This window comes from Scleropages formosus, chromosome 16, assembly GCF_900964775.1.
Source record: "Scleropages formosus chromosome 16, fSclFor1.1, whole genome shotgun sequence".
NCBI classification, from domain to species: Eukaryota; Metazoa; Chordata; class Actinopteri; order Osteoglossiformes; family Osteoglossidae; genus Scleropages; species Scleropages formosus.
Genome location: NC_041821.1, coordinates 5,904,481 through 5,920,500, shown reverse-complemented (window position 1 = coordinate 5,920,500; position 16,020 = coordinate 5,904,481). Strand labels below are relative to the sequence as shown.

Sequence of the window (16,020 nt, the reverse complement as noted above, 5' to 3'; positions counted from 1 at the left end):
GGACCCAGGAAAAAGATTTTGGATGCATTTCTAGGATTTCTAAAAAGCTTCACCCCAAACATACATGGCATAGAGTGTCCCCTATGAAGTCCATTAAGGCTCAGCATTGTAGTATGTAGTTTTAGGAGAAACTTAAAATCTATTCCCTGGAGTGTACAAAAATTAATGCCATGGTCTCAGGAGCATATCCAGTGTATGTCTGTAGAAAGGAGTCTTTTCATATGCAATGTCAGTACTTGTCCAACTACAGTTTGTATATAAAGTCATACATCTCTTAGCAAAATTATGTACCACACTCAAATACACACCCAAGTACAAAATACTTAAAGAACCTTAATTTGTCATATTCAAATATTCCAGGAAATACAAAAACGTATATAAAATAAAATTATATAAAACTATTTTGACTTTTTTTTCCTGTGTTGGTAAACACAGCAAGATATACAAAATATACTGATTTTTTTCCCACATTATTAGAACTTATATTTACGGTCATACAGTTGAGTCATTAGCAATTCCAGAAAAAAAAAATACTTCTGTACAGCACTACTAACATTTTGCATAGCAAGATAAACTAATAGCATTATAACAACCTCAGAAATGACAGTCACAGTTTAAAAAAACATGTATTCCTGTATAAAATGCAGGTGGCAGTATTATATTTTACTCAGATGTTTAAATAGATTACACCACAAAAAAACCTTCACGCACCATTCTACTCTCGGTTCCTCCTTCCTGGCAAAAAGTTAAGTGATGTGAAGGAGGTTTCATACCAGACCAAGGAGACCACTACTGGTCATTTATTCAACACTTGGTCTCACCTGGTATTCCAGGTGTAGATCAGATACTGAAAGGTAACTCCAGAACCTGCAAGACCACAGACATCATGTGCCAGATTTTCCCCACAGGTTTTCTACCCCCAGTGCAATGCTGTATGAGGTAGAACCTCATCAGTCACTATTTGAGTTGCTGAAACACATCTTGCATAAGTGAGTTTTGTAAAAGGAGCAACGACAGCATCTCACTGTGCCACTTCTGCACCTTCAGCCACCCCTTTCCTGTCAATAAACTTATGTTTAACAAGCTGTACTCTTCCAAGACAGTTTAAACACACACACACACACACACACACACACCATCATTGCTAAACATCCCACATCGTAGTGGAATTTTACACTTTTTATCACAAGAGGTGAAAACAAATCCTCTATATGCAGATAAAAAGAGCACATTTAACATCGGCTGCAGCAGCAGAGGAAAGCATAGCGGGGGCAGCAAAGCGCAAAATGTTAAGATTTTATTTACAAAGTTTGTTTTTGACATACAGAAAGTAAAAATGTAGCTACAACCTTGATTTGCGCAACAGGCGGCCACTCCAAAATCATGGCTCAGCCATTGCCACTTGATGCTATAGCAATAATTTTACTGGGGTGGAGTGGGCAAGGAGACAAAACAAAACAAAAAAAAAAAGAAAAAAAAAAAAAAAAAAAACACACACAAAAAAAAAAAAATCCCCAAAATATTCAACAAAATATTAAAAGCATTAAAACCAAAACTAGATACCAGTCCCCAAAGTCCTCGAGTGGATTTACACAAAGGATTGGTGGTGAGATTGTGGAATGCTGAATGGATCACTGCTGGAGAGCTTCTCTCGCAAACGCTCCCCGGGCTCACCTCAAAAGGCCCGGTCCAGCCAGTACAGTCTAGTCCTTTGTAAGAGCAGAGTCCTGGGGGGGTTGTGGGAGGGGGGGAGACAGGAGAGGGATAGCATGGGGGAGGGGCGAGGGGTTGGTAACTGTTAGGCCATTTGCTTCTAGTCGTCGTCTTCGTCGTCGTCTTCGTCGTCAGCCTCCCTCTTCCTCTTCTCTCCTTTCCCTCCTTGCTCTTCTTCTGGAAGGCAAGACATGTTGCTTTATTCACTGCTACGGGGCCCAGGGTGTGGCAGAATTTCACATTGTGTCAAAAGCTGAAACATACCTTCGTCTTCCTCATCCTCGTCATCCTCTTCATCATCCACCTCCCCATCCTGGCCAAAGTCTTCCTCCTGGAAAAGATGTTTTGGTAAGAGGAAACCGAGCAAACTGTACAGTTAGTCGCACCTCTACTTGACCACCAAGCAGAACATCCTACCTCATCCTCTCCGCTTACATCTTCATCTTCTTCCTCTCCTTCAGCTTCCTCCTCATCATCCTCATCATCATCTTCCTCCTCAAAATCCTCCTCTTCCCCATCCTCTCCATCCTCATCCTCCTCCTCCTCACCCTCTCCTTCTGTCCCACAGGTAAAGGCAACCAAGGTGGTCAACACAAAAAAACTGGATGATCCAAATAAAGGAGGATAACACAAATGTAAGAAAAATTCTTTGGAGGCTCACCTTCCTCCTCATCCTCCTCGTCATCTACACCATCTCCGTCCACCTCTCCATCCGAGTCGGAAGCTTCGTGGTCCTCTATGTCATAGCCATCCAGGTAGGTGAGCTGAGGCAGGAGCTTGAACACACTCTCCCGATAGTCATTGAGGTTAGTCACTTCACAGTTGAAAAGATCAAGGCTCTTCAGGTTTTCCAGTTTTTTCTAGAAAACAGGCAGACCATGGAGGATCAGTAGAGGATAGGGGAACGCTACAGAGGACCACCTGTCTCCAGGCCCTCCAAAATTCCATTACACTTCTTTGGTGACAATCAAAGCACTGATTCAATCAAGAACCATCCAGGACTGACAGAAGACAATCTATAACTTCAAAACAATGTTTGCCACATACAAAAACAATGAACCGGACAGTTCCAAGCTGAACACTGCCTCACCTCTCCAAAACATTTTTAGTATTTTAACAGTATTCCACACAAAAAGGTTGGTGTAATAGGAAAAACGTGGCACGTTCTAAAAATAAATTGGTATTGTTGAGGTCTACACATTCCAATCTGTAATTTTTGTTTGTATCACAGATTTAAAACAGTTACATGCACTGATAGCCTGAACAATACCACCCCACTAAAGCTCAGGAAACTTATCAATAACCTCTGGGGAACACTGAAGTTAGAACTTCGGACTCATTGTCATGTTCTAACTCGTGGTGCTGACAATACACAAGCTGCTGGTAATCAGCTCAAGTCCCCAGAGGTATCCTGCTGTTTTACTGACAAAAAGAGTATCAAACTAACCCTAACAACATCACAACATTTAGCTTCATTAACAGGCACCACATAACTTGTGGTTAACATTACTTTTTAATATCCAGCAAAATGCTTTCAGACATCACCAAACCCAGAAAGCATTTCAACAATTTTCTTTCAAAAAAAAAAAAAAAAAAAATCACGAGACAACATTTTAAAAAATATTGCACTGAATGCAAACTGAATAATGCATTTCAATGTATGGAATTATCACAAATATTGGAATATATCAAATGCAGCAATAACTTGTTTCCTACAATGTCAATATATATTCTATAATACACATATTTTATATGTATCATGAAAATATCCAAAGCTTTTTTTTTTTTTTAAAAGCTTACAATCTTTTATGGCTTAGAATCTTTATATACTTAAGTATAGGGAAAATCTGTTTATTGAAAATTATGATTTTTGAGTCAGGGAAACATATTGGAATACAACCTGTGATGTCTTCAAACTTTAACGGTGAGATTGAGCACTACATACATTAAGTGGACGCAGTAAAATCAGAGAGCAAAATCAATGCAACACTGGTGTATGCAGGACTGAGTGGACATACCAATGGCTCCAACGTGCTGATGTCTTTAAGTTTGTTTCCACTTAGGTTTAGATGTGTGAGGTTTGGGAGTTTCTCTGCTAAAACGTCGAGTCCACCAGAAATTCTGTTGTCGCTGAGTTCCAACTGAAGAAGAATTTGGAAGGAAATAAAACATTAAGACACATTTCCCTTGGTTTAGACTGGTAGGAGTACGCAAAGTTTAGCACGATTTAAGGGATCACCTTTTTTAGTTTGCCGAGTTTGGGAAGGTTAGAAACTGAGATCAAGCCGACGTTGATCAAGCTAAGAAATTCGAGATTCACAAACTCTGGGGTGAGGCCTTCGATCTTCCCTTCGTTGGACCTGCAGTTGTCCAGAACAAGTTCTCGTACCTGCCAAGACAATCAATCAATAAAATACACGAAAAAGACAGAGCTTTGTGGTTCAAAGTTGGAGTTCCTATAATGAAAGGGCCAGCCAACATAATGCTTGCTTTATATGTGATCTAAATCATTTAACACATTTGAACCCGCTTCAGTATTTCCTCTAGTTTACTTTCTCCTAGACAGCCAATAATGTCCATCTTTAAAACTGCACAATACATTAAATACAGTTGGCAACTACTTTTTTCCCAAATGAGATGGAAACACTAAGGCAAACTCATCAAACTTTTGTATTTTAACAATACAATATTGCAATAGAAAGTTTAAACCAGAACAATCTCATTGGTTTTACTTTGAAAAGCCACATTAATAACAACAAAGTATCAATAGTACTTAGACATGATGCTGTAAGGAACTACCTAATTTAATCCAAATACTCACCCCATAATCCATGGACATAAAAAATTGGGCTCTTATGTAATTAATGATAATTTGTGTGCTTCAGAACTAGGGGGTGGTGTAGAAATCTAAATGGAGGGAACTGTTGTTGGACTGCTGAAGGCCACCTGGCCCAGAAAAGTGAGATAATCCTGTGCTTGGTTATTCTTAAAACTTTATCCGTCCTTTGGCAAAGGCTTTGCTTTATGACACACCTGGAGCCACATGTAGTAACCCCAAAATGGGTTTTTCATTTTTTCTGTGTCTTTTATTTTCTTTTCACAGCGACTTCATATTCACCCGTGACCCAACCCAAACGCAACCCCCGCCATAAATTTAGCTCTTCAGTGGCTAACTGCGAAAGGACACCTATGTAATATTTTCAAAGCAGAAAAGTCCCATTAACTTTTCAGTTTCAGGCAGCCATAATCGGAGTTGTTAATTTATTTTTACTTGCATCTAAAATGCGCTTCACCGGACGGAACGAGACGCGGACACGTTAGCGCCAAGCCGCAAGCGCATTTTCTGCCGCACGCGCCGCCACGAGGAGAAGCGCCGCCGCGGCTCGCGATGCTTGACCCCGCGGGGCTCGCGCCGCCCGAGCGCGGCCGCTAGTCGACACACGCGCCCTTTGCTCTCGCAGTCGCTCGTGCCGGCGTTGCCCTTTTAAGAGGCGCAGCGCGGCCAAAGCGCTGTCGAAGAGGAGTCTCGCGCAGCCCGCCATTAGCTCGCCACAGACATCGGAGGGGGGAACACACCTGTGCGTCACAAAGATTTTTTTTTTCTCCCCCCCCTCCTTTAAATTGTTATTTTTAATTTCACCTTGTTAAAGGGGTAAAATCGAAACGCGTAAGTCGTCGGTACAAGTCCACAGATAGGAGCGAGCTAATGATTCGAGGCTGTGGCGGAATGGCGAAGGAACCGTTGAAAGGGGAAATGAGTGAGACAAAGATGGAGAGAGTTCCTTTCTCCAGAGCTCCAAAGACGGCAGAGTGACAACATGGCGACTCGCAAGACACGGCGCGCCGCGTCCTCTCGATTCACTCAAGATAATGCCTTTTTACTGTCTCTGTATTCGATAAAACCGAATAAGCCCCTTTAATTTCCGACAAACGTTGTTAGGTATGAACGTGTAAAGGTGTAGTGAGCTCTGCATGCCTGCTTTCGGATGTCGCTATGTCCCAGCTAGCTGGCTAAGCAACAGCACTCGCTCGGCACGCCGACCTGATTCAACCGCGTCTTCGTTAAAACTCGCCGACAAACTACTTTTTATTCGGCCTGCTATAACAATTTATTCACCACCGAGCTAAATTTACGATTAAATCTCGCCATTTTCTATTTAACGATATAAAGCTGGGTTAACCGTGTACGTAGCTAATATGGCGGGAACGTAACTCCCTCGCTGGGTGATACATACTCTGCCGTCTCAGTTCAAACATGTCAAGTATTGCTGCCGATCGGTATAACACTTTAAAGCGTCGGTACCTATTCTCGTTTCTCGATGCATTTAAAAAAATCGGCTACTACACAAGTATTTGATCATGTTTAAAATTGTGTACTTGTCCGCCACGGTGCATGTAAACCAGCTAGCTATGAAGCCACATGTAAAAACGGTCCAACGCCTGAAAGAGGGGGGCTTTAATCCAAGCGGTGAGCTGGACAGCAGAATAAAATATCAAAACTAGTTTTTGTACCAATACGGACGTCCATACAAAAAAAAAGAAAAAAAAAACATGCAAAACGGACTTTCAAGACTACGCCCGTCTTGCTTTTTGTAACGTCTACCAGGCTATCTACAAATTATACAGAATTAAAAAAAAAATTGAAAGTAACAGTGGGAGGTGGACGCCCCCGTGTCGCTGTCTAGCGGGGGTTTTCATTTATAAAAAGTGCTTTGTAATAAAGGCGCCCCATATTCGCGGGTATAAACATGGCTACCCAAGGTCTCGAATGAAATAAACCCTCGCTGTCCCACGCATCGCGATTTAAAACACAGCCCCGCTCCGCCACACGCACAAGTTGCATTTTTTAATAATTCCGAGCACCGAGCCGCCCGGACCACGGCAACGAACGAGTCGCGATCCCGACAAGCGCTAAAAGACTGCAATAATGATAATAATAATCATAACGCCCGGCAGCCGAAAGAATAAGGCTTTCCGAAAGTACATGGCTGTTTCCAGGACTTGTGCAACCATGAGGCTCAGTGTCTGGACAGCTCGCATTTTTGCGCCTTTTTTAATATCTGGAAGGAAAACACAGTAAACCCATGTGGCCGCCGTTAGCTTGCTAGCTACCTACTCGGGTCACCAGGAAAGCAGAAAAAGTAGCAAGCTAAGCTAACAAAACTAAGGTTTGGTGCGTTTTTTCTTTTCTTTTCTTAAAAAGCACTTACATCAGACGGCGTCCTGTTTCTAAGCTCCAAGTGAATCCTCTTTTTCATGTCCATCTTCCCCTGCAAAAGTTTTTTCTCCTTGTTCTTCTTGTTTCTTGGTGGGATTCTTACTCAGTCCAAAAGGCAGAGAGATGCCCTAATGGAGGGAGAAAATGGGACTGTATAATGAACTGAACCAAACGCCAAGTTACTCAGGGAGAGGAGAAACCATGGAGGGAAATGGGACTGATACGAATATATACTCAACAGCGCCGCCCGTGGCCAGAGGCTCCCACTGCAGTTAAACAGGCAATGCAGTTACTAAACATGACGCTCTCATGAGGCTGTCCATTCATGTCATTTGAGTGAAGGAAACTTTCTCACAAAGCGAATTGAGAAGTTGTTCTTTTCGCACATGTTGTGTTATCTGATTTTCATCTGCGTTCTGTTTTTTTTTTTTTGCGTCTCATTTCTGTGCAGTGCGATTCTCTGAGTCGTTTTCAAGCATCATGTCTTTAAAGTAAAGAGCCTACCATGTCCTAGTGGATCTGTCTGCAGCCAGTTACTTTAGTTTCAATTTTAAAAACCTCGTTTATATATATGTATAGTGTGTCTATACACAGTGTTTTCAGTGGTTTGTTTAGTGATTGTAATTTTACAAGGTTGTAATGTAATTTTACATGGTAGTAATTGCAGTAAGTCTAAGCACCCATGAAAGATTACCATTTATTTACTATAAAGGTATCCCACAATCATTGCGTCTGCTATAGTTTCCCCCTAGTGCAGTTGCCAGAGGATGATAAAATCACAATATCCTTATAATAAACGCTGTGGACTTGTGTGACAATGCAACAGATTGTCAACAATACGCATCTACTTTCCTTCTTTTTCATCCAACTCAATGTCCCAGGAAATAATTAAGGAATTATATAGGTCCATCTTAATTACGTAAACATCAAAATAATCTAGTCAAAGACTGAAATACTACCTTTAACAAAATACAAATTTTGTTTGGTAATGTGTCTTAATTGTGTAGATTGGTGAACATTTTAAAACATGGGAAATATATAAATAAACAACAAACTGATTTTAGTCCATTTTATTGCCTTAATTCTCATCAAACTAAAGTTATGCTTTAGAAATTGAGCAAATGTGCTGTAGTTCCTGTCATGCCTTGAAACACAGCAAATCAGCGTATTCTGAATGCTGGAGGAAACGTGCTGTTTCTGTGTGATGTGAGGACACACTAGAGGGAAGCACCTTGAAAACAGTGTAGAAACTGTTCCATCCCTCTAGTTATTATTATGACACATAGCCAACATTGTTATGTAGAGGAACTTTTTAAAATCAATTTCCAAAGCTGGCGGGAGTATTTTATGTGATTTACTCCACTGGGGGTCAAACACTTTGCCCGCAGGACGCAGACTTGCTATCTTCAGGTTGATAGTGTCCTACTGTACCTGGCAGTTGTGAAAAGCAATGTGATCACCAGCTTAAACAGGTTCTTTAACCTAGAAGTCACATTTTTGTGCTTGGAGTGTGGATACCAGTTTTTTCCGTGACTGCCTTGTATTCACGAACACTAACAAGTCTGTATTTCAGGTATTCGGCTTTGGGTTTCATCATTTGGCTTTTTGGAATCTTTGTAATATGGAATCCTGCCATTAGGAATTGCTATTTCTACCTAATATTGGGAAATGTGAAGCTTTCACACTTCTTACCCTGCAAAGAAATGTAGTGACACCTTTCAAAATGAAAACACTCACCACAGCTTACAAAAACCAACACATTTCTTGAAAATAATGTACCAGTCGGACGGATGTCTTAATCACAGTTCTAATAATTTATTTATGGCTTTCTCCTTCTCTTTAAACGAATTACTAATTTACTGACCATTACAAATTAACTTGAAAAGTGTAAGATGTATGTGATTTTTTTCTTTCCTCTGGACCCTCTTTAATCCATTAATATCACTGTGTTACGACTACAAAAACATATTTTGTAAATAACCTATCTACTCATTTTATCATGGCTGAGCAATCATTCTGCAGACTAAACTTTATTGCCGACACTGTAAGTATCCGCACATTCAAAGTAACTTCTGTCAAACTTGTTCTTCATTTTCATTGTTGAATTTAAAGATGTTATTTCATTTAATTATTAAACAACCTGTAAATATGTTTTATTTTTCTTTCCAAAAATCTAAACCTGACATTTTGTAAATTGCTTTGTTAAAAAAACTGAAGCTTTTGCGTTTTAATTCAGCTGTGACTGAGGAAAAAAAATGTGGAAGAAAGTAAGTTGAAAAATTGAAATGCTTTGATTGACTGAAACAAATAGAAAGGCCTGGAAAGTAAAGGTATAAATGATATTTAGTTAAATATTATTATTTTATTTCCTGCATAGGGTTCAATAGTCCATCCAGTGTGAGGTGATCACCACAAGAGGGCTCTGTGATTTTTGTGTCACCTTAGCAGGGTTTACAAGTACAGTGAAGTACACTACATTTACTGTGACCGGTGTTTTCACGGGAAACGTGATCTGCAAACTGCCTCAGACGGTGTCGCATCTACACATAGATGTGCAAAGCAACACAGAATGACCACTGTAAAGTTGGTGGTGGTTGAAAAGTTTTCAGTGCCGTAGGCAACATCACATACTTATTTTCCACACTGTTTTAAAACTATATTTTAGCGCTATGCGTTTGTGCTCAACATGCCAAGCATACCAGTAATGTTCAATGTAAAGTACTTTGTTTTAACCAAACAAGTCAATTTTTATATTGAAATACAATGTTTTTTATCCTTTGATTTTAGAAGAATGCTCTAAATTTATTACAAAACACATGGTTTGTTTCAGATGAGCTATGCGGGCAAAGTGGTTCTTTGCCCAAAATTTATAAAGGAGACAATGTCTTCAGAGGTGTATATTTAATAAAGAATGGTCCTCTGTAAGGGGGGTGTGGTGACGCAGTGGGTTTGGCTGGGGCTTGCTCTCTGGCGGGTGTGGGGTTTGAGCCCTGCTTGGGGTGCAATGCGATGGACTGGCGCCCCGTCCTGGGTGTGTCCCCTCCCCCTCCAGCCCCGCGTCCTGTGTTGCTGGGTTAGGCTCCGGTTTGCCGCGATCCCGTTTGGGACAAGTAGTTTCAGACTGTGCGCAGGTCCTCTATAATCATGCATATTATAATTTTTAAATGATCATAAATGCAGCATAGTTAGCTAAGTAAACACGTTTTACATGGTTTACGCCACCACTGGGTGAAGTCGGGCTCTGAAAAGACCTACATGTAGCCCATGGAGATGGCATGTCCACCTAGAAAGGGCCTACCCTTGCTCCATATGGAGCCCATCATTAACCCATGTGTGAACATACACATATGGGACACTTGGAAACCGATGCTGGGGTGCCCTATTGGAATGTCTGATTTTTACCTATTTGTGGCCCAAATGGATATAGTGGCTTCGGAGGGTTATTGATTTCTGTGGTCAGAAGTGAGGTGCTATGAGTGATACCACTGCGATGTAGTATTTACTGTATGTAGTGTAGATGTTACATGAAGGACAGCAGCACTACAGCTTGTAAGGAAGACCTAGATTATAGGCTGGAGTTCTACTGCCTTCCTGCCCCCGACATTCTCATACGCAGCTCCGCGATTGTGTCATTTGACAGCGAGTTTTGTTGGGAATGTGCCATTTTTTACACTTTTTCGAAAGATGTAGTTGAGAGGACTACAAGCCTCCTGCGGTGTTAGACACAGTATCCACAGCTATGTCCCCTGGAGCGATAAGAAGCGCCACAGTCGTTTTTTTCTCCCCGTCTGTGGGGCGGCCCCTCGCTCCCGGAGTGACTTGCACCAGGCCTCAATGTGCAGGGAGAAGATTGAGAACACACCCAAAATGCAAGAAGCCCCCTTTCGGGGGGAGATAAGACGGGGCAAGTCGCGGGAGCAGGGTGGGACAGGGCGCCTTGCTTTGTTTCGTGACCTTTTCCAAAACATCATAATACAAAACTTGGTCTGATGAGACAAACTGTGGCTTAATCGTTTTTTATCGAAGAATTTCCTTTTGCGCTTAGTAGACAACGCTTAATAGACAAGCAATGCATTAAGGTTTTAGAGAAGGAGGCGTTAAAGGGAATAATCGAGTATGCAGAATTTAAATGTCTTTCTGCTTCAACTGCTTTCAGAGTTAAATATTTAAAATATTTATTCAAGCTATCTGTAAAACATGCTTTTCGGCAGAGCTAAGAAACTCGCTGTCTTCGCATTTGCAGGAATGGAAGCTTGAAGCAAAGGGATCCAGACATGACCCCTGGGTTCCCTGATTCATCGAGCTAATATATAACTATAATAATATAATTGCACTCTAATGGACTGGTGCTGCAGACAGGGTGTACCCTGCCTGTGCCCTGTGTTTCTGGGATAGGCTCTGGGTCACCGCAGCCCTGCACTGTACCAGCGGTTGATGAAAACACTACATGGAAAAAAAAAAACAATATAATAAGGTAATGGCTCAACAATAAAAAATATAGTTTACAATCTGGGCTAAATTTATATGACAGGAGTGTCCAGAGGTGCGGTACAGATAATGCACTTCTGCAACAATGGCAATGCTACAAAGGATTTTGCTCCCACCTCCAAGTCATAATAAAAATGTCTTTATATCTTATGTATAACAGCATGGAACAGAGCATGCAGCCTCGTGTGTACTTTCGCTGGCTGCGAATCTGTGTGACACACCTGCGGAGGATGGGTTCCCACTCACGGGCGGCGCACTTGACCCTGGTTGTTTGTACCATGTCTATCAGACACCGTGGGTCGAGTGCTTTCTCAGTCTGCTCTTGGTCTGCACTGCGCCTGCGAACAGCTACCGTGTTTCACCACACCGCTGGGATCACGCACTGGACTCCAGGTGAGGCTGAAAAGCAGCTCTTAGGTCTCACATGGACAGTAGGACTAATTTATATTTTACGTGTTTTTTTTTTTTTCCCCCTCGTTTTACTGGGTTCCTTTGTCTGGACCACACCACGGGTCAGTTGCATAAAAAAGGGATTAAATTGGCAGAGAGAGTCAGCAGGTGCAGTAAGTGTGGAGTCGTGGTTCCGCACGGGACATCCATGGGTTGGGAGAAGAGGCCAGAAGCACATATGTGGACCAGAACGCTCAGGTCCGGCTAAGAAGCGGGAAACCTAGGGCGCTGACATGCTTTTTTTGCGTTGCAGTCATGCCTTGTTCTGTACTGAGCCGTGCCAAGTCCTCCACCTTTGCAAACACGATAAGGCGAAGCTGCCGAACACTGCGAGCGCCCTGTTAATGTCTAACCAGATAATTATTTTTAAGGAGCAGGAGCTGCAAATAGACAGAATTAAGGATTAAACTTCCTGGATCTTTTTTGGAAATTCTTCACAATTTCTCTTCCCTGAAAGTGAAATCAGTTTTCCTACAGGCTCGGTATGGAGACACTGGAAAAAGAGGGTCTGAAGAAAGACTATAAGGAACCAGATGACAACCAAGGTATGAGTCGAAACCTTGTTTGCAAATATGGCACCGAATGCGGCAGAGAGAAAGTTCACCCGGGGCCGTAGGAGATAATTAAACACAGAGGAGATCTGTCTCTGAGTCTATTCTGTACCCGCCGTGTAGCTCACGGGCTCATTCTGCATTCATATGGCTACTCCACACTGGTGATTTGAACATAGTTCTTACCTCCTTACATTTTATCCTTACATGATCCTGCATACTCAGCAGTACTGTACGTGCCCTAGTGTTAAAACTATTGAGAAAACAAATAATTTGTAAAAATGATCTGTATTCATTCAAAGAGCCTTTGCAATTCTACTTACCAATGAGGGCATTTAGCACGTGCTTTATGAGAGACAATGCCTTGAAAAGTGTTGCTAAGGATTATATCTCACTTATAGCTTGTCATAAATAATTTATGCAAATATTTTAACGCGCTTGTCTTGTGCCAACATTACTTTAAAAAAAAAGAAAAAAGTTGTTAGGATTTATTTTTTCAAGGGAGGAATTTGTTACGTCAGCTGTCTACAAGTACATTCATACAATATTACCTTAACTTATGCATATTTATTGTAAGTAAAACACGAACAATAAAGTTACAATAAAGTTCACCTTTATTGCATGTTATAAACCGGTCGGGGAAATTTAATAAACACCTACTCTGTCGCACATAGTCGCGTTATGTTTTTGTATGCTGACCACAAAAGAAGAAACACGTGTGTAATTCCTAATCGTTCAGATGGTATTCGCCGAAGACTGAGGGACAGAGAGCTCCTGAAGAAGAGGAAGGCAGAGGCAGAAGAGAAAGCAACTTACCAGTGGGTTCATGGGTAAATTTGTAAATATTGCATCTTATATCATATGAACAACCACTTCACAAAGTGGCAAAGGCACATTAAGGCATGGGTCTTTAAAGCGGGCAAGAAAGGGTGTTGAACACCTACACGGTTCAGATGTCTTGTCTCTGAGCGTAATTTGTCAAAGAGCTTCTCCTTCGGAGCAGTTACAGCCCTTTGCATAACCAGGGGACGGATCCCTCAGGCCTCGTGCTGCTTTGAGCTCTCGGGTACCACGCGCGGGACCTTATCAGAACTTCACACCGTAGCCATACAAACACCTGAGCAGAGGCAGAGGCGCTCCGTGTTTACCCTTAACGGCTGCAGAAATTTAGGTCAAAAGGCGGTGCTCGCGCACACTCGCATAACAGGATGCAATGAGGAGCACTGGAAATAACAGCGGCTCCTTCATGCTGTCGCAGAAGTGGGCTGAAGACCTGCAGCCCCCAGGTTCGCCCTGCCGAGTCGAGGTAGAATCCCACAGAGCGAAGCATGCCTGGGCAGTGCTGGCTCAGAGCTTCCCCGATTCCCTGGAACGAGGCCTTAAATAATGCTCCCACACATGAAAATTATGACTGGGACACAAAAATGCATTATCTATCGCAGAAAATGCTGAATTAAGACAATAGATAAACACCCACTTTTGGGGCATTTACATCCTCACAGTAAGTATCAAAAAATAACATCTAGGATATTTATCGTTACTGACCGAAGCTCTTAAACTCGACATGTTACTCTGCACTTGTTTTGCAAATAAACATTTTATACATCTTAACTGAAATTGTTTGGGCTAAGAACACTACAGGTTCTTCCTTGGGGACTCATTTTTATTAGACTTTCAAAACAGGTGATGAATAGACCCAGTCAGCAGTATTAGGGTACCGACAGGCTGGGCTTCTGCATACCGTGAGCTGGCTGCTCACACTGGGGGTATCTGTAGGGTTTGCATGGTCTGTCTACAAAAACACATGTTCAGGTTTGCATACCTCTACACACTTGGGTTCCTAGGTTGTTGCGAAAGAGGGACAAGGGGAACATTTCCTGCGCTTTGGTGTAACATTGGCAGAATATTGTACTGTAAAGCCTCAGCATGGACACATCATAGCAGACTAGGACTATAGGACTAACAGAGAATGATTTGCACCCTGAAGGTCACTAGTTAAAATCCCAGGGAGCCCTCGCTGCAATACCCTTGAGCAAGGTACTTAATGTGAATTGCTCCACTGAAAATGATTGCAGTACAGTTGGATAAATAAAACAATAATCCATCCATCCATCAAGAACAGTTTCTTCGATGCATCAATGCAAGGTCACGGTGGTCTGAAGCCTGTCCTGGAGGCACAGGGTTTGAGGCAGTGTACACCTTGGACAAAATGCCAGTCCTTCACAGAGCATGAATACACACACTGTAACACACACATTCATACACTATGGGGCATTTAGAGTCTAATTCACCTGAAACACATGTTAAGACGTTAATAGTAATGTTAATAAATAGTGACTGGTAATTTTGCCATAGAGTTCCACATGTAAAACAATTTTTGTGATGGGGTCACTTTATTCAACACCTTGTAGGAACACAATACTTGAACTTACAACCTCTCAGTAAGAGCTCTAACTTTTTAACTACTACAGTATGTAAAGCTGTTGATCATGTTGGCATTGAAAAATACTGTTTTGAACCTGTGATTCCAGAGGGCAGAGCAAAAGGCAAAGAGTTCAGAGTGAGAAGAGCAGCTCTGGCAAAATAGGGCGGCCGAGGAAATCGGACCCCAAAGACCAGCTGCCGAAGGCCCAGGAGGAACCCCCTGTGGAGGCCTCCAATGCAGGGGCGGCGGCCTCTCTGGAAGCCGGCCCTGTGGGAGTGCAGATGTCCTCCCAAACTGTACCTTTACTCCCATCACTTGCTCCTGTTCTCACTCAGCCCCAGCCAGAGGAGATTCTCATTCCCTCCCTGGCAGACACACTGGGGCTTGAGACCAAGAGCAGCCAACCAGTGGAGGTGGTTCTGATCGAGGATCTGGGTCCAGATGAGAACGAGGACATACCACCTCTCCCGGAGGACCTGCCTTCTGACCGGGGTAGGAGACATGGGGCTCCATGCACAGTATATTCCTCTAGTTACAGCTACTGAATGGGCTCCTCTTTCTATCATCAGTGTTGTTATGGACCAAAGTGCTGCGTATTGCAGAAAAGTACATGGGTAACAATCTTTCTATGTATTGCAGGGACAATCGAGGAGTTATCTGACTGCTTCACAGCCAGTAACCAAATGTTCTCCATCCCAGCAACCTCCCTACCTTCCTAGGTAGATAATCTTTCACGAAGTCTCGTCTGAGAAACCACAGTTGTGAGACCTGCAGAGCGACACCTTCCGAGAGAGAAATACCGCAGTATTTGGGCAAAGAGGAAGTGCAGCCTGGGGCTCATTGAACTCATGATGAGCCTTTGTGTCAACAGTGTGTAACATTTCATGTATTACATTTTAAGCAATTCTGTTTTTGCATTAAGTTTAATTCTTTTAAAGAACAAAAAGCAAAAAAACCTGAGAGTTATTTATTTTTGGATCATTTACAAGCCTTTTTTCTGGAAGATTGAAGTTGTGTGCTGGTGACCTGTCCTTCTACGCTCTAAAAAAGGTTTTTAGATGCTCGCGTAATTTGCAGATTTAAATATTATTGCCTTATCTTTTATGAATGCCCATGTAACATCTTTGTACAAGAATGGTTTACCTAATAAAGTGGTACACTGTGTGCACTCATTG

At 42.1% G+C, this 16,020-nt stretch overlaps 2 protein-coding genes across 5 annotated transcripts; one reads left to right on the top strand and one right to left on the bottom strand.

Moving 5' to 3' along the window:
- Positions 1-497: 497 nt before the first annotated feature.
- On the bottom strand, positions 498-7,844 carry anp32b (acidic (leucine-rich) nuclear phosphoprotein 32 family, member B). Of its 2 annotated transcripts, none has more exons than XM_018735601.2 (7): positions 6,924-7,844; positions 3,953-4,102; positions 3,732-3,854; positions 2,375-2,573; positions 2,131-2,270; positions 1,978-2,044; positions 498-1,890 (listed from the first exon to the last, which is right to left on the bottom strand). In XM_018735601.2, the coding sequence occupies exons 1-7, from the start codon at positions 6,975-6,977 to the stop codon at positions 1,814-1,816; spliced, it is 810 nt and encodes a 269-aa protein (XP_018591117.1). In that variant the 5' UTR covers positions 6,978-7,844; the 3' UTR covers positions 498-1,813. The 2 variants fall into 2 exon arrangements, with proteins under 2 accessions (XP_018591117.1, XP_018591118.1); XM_018735602.2 differs by having other exon boundaries at positions 2,131-2,267.
- Positions 7,845-11,041: 3,197 nt separating this feature from the next.
- hemgn (hemogen) lies at positions 11,042-15,953 on the top strand. 3 transcript variants are annotated; one of them, XM_018735775.2, is made up of 6 exons: positions 11,042-11,405; positions 11,580-11,812; positions 12,347-12,414; positions 13,160-13,250; positions 14,952-15,337; positions 15,485-15,953. In XM_018735775.2, exons 1-6 carry the CDS (start codon positions 11,379-11,381, stop codon positions 15,562-15,564), a joined length of 885 nt encoding a protein of 294 aa, XP_018591291.1. In that variant the 5' UTR covers positions 11,042-11,378; the 3' UTR covers positions 15,565-15,953. The 3 variants fall into 3 exon arrangements, with proteins under 3 accessions (XP_018591291.1, XP_018591292.1, XP_018591293.1); XM_018735776.2 differs by having other exon boundaries at positions 11,042-11,812; XM_018735777.1 differs by lacking the exons at positions 11,042-11,405; positions 11,580-11,812 and having other exon boundaries at positions 12,239-12,414.
- Positions 15,954-16,020: the final 67 nt, after the last annotated feature.

What these genes read in the sequence shown, in the direction of transcription:
- anp32b (XM_018735601.2), bottom strand. Translation starts at nt 6,977, where the DNA reads ATGGACATGAAAAAGAGGATTCACTTGGAGCTTAGAAACAGGACGCCG. An exon ending in AACTCGGCAAACTAAAAAAG is followed by an intron (nt 3,855 to 3,952) that starts GTGATCCCTTAA and finishes ATTCTTCTTCAG; the next exon opens with TTGGAACTCAGCGACAACAG. An exon ending in CGAGGATGAGGAAGACGAAG is followed by an intron (nt 1,891 to 1,977) that starts GTATGTTTCAGC and finishes CTTGCCTTCCAG; the next exon opens with AAGAAGAGCAAGGAGGGAAA.
- hemgn (XM_018735775.2), top strand. Translation starts at nt 11,379, where the DNA reads ATGGAAAAAAAAAAACAATATAATAAG. An exon ending in ACTTACCAGTGGGTTCATGG is followed by an intron (nt 13,251 to 14,951) that starts GTAAATTTGTAA and finishes CTGTGATTCCAG; the next exon opens with AGGGCAGAGCAAAAGGCAAA. An exon ending in GGACCTGCCTTCTGACCGGG is followed by an intron (nt 15,338 to 15,484) that starts GTAGGAGACATG and finishes TATGTATTGCAG; the next exon opens with GGACAATCGAGGAGTTATCT.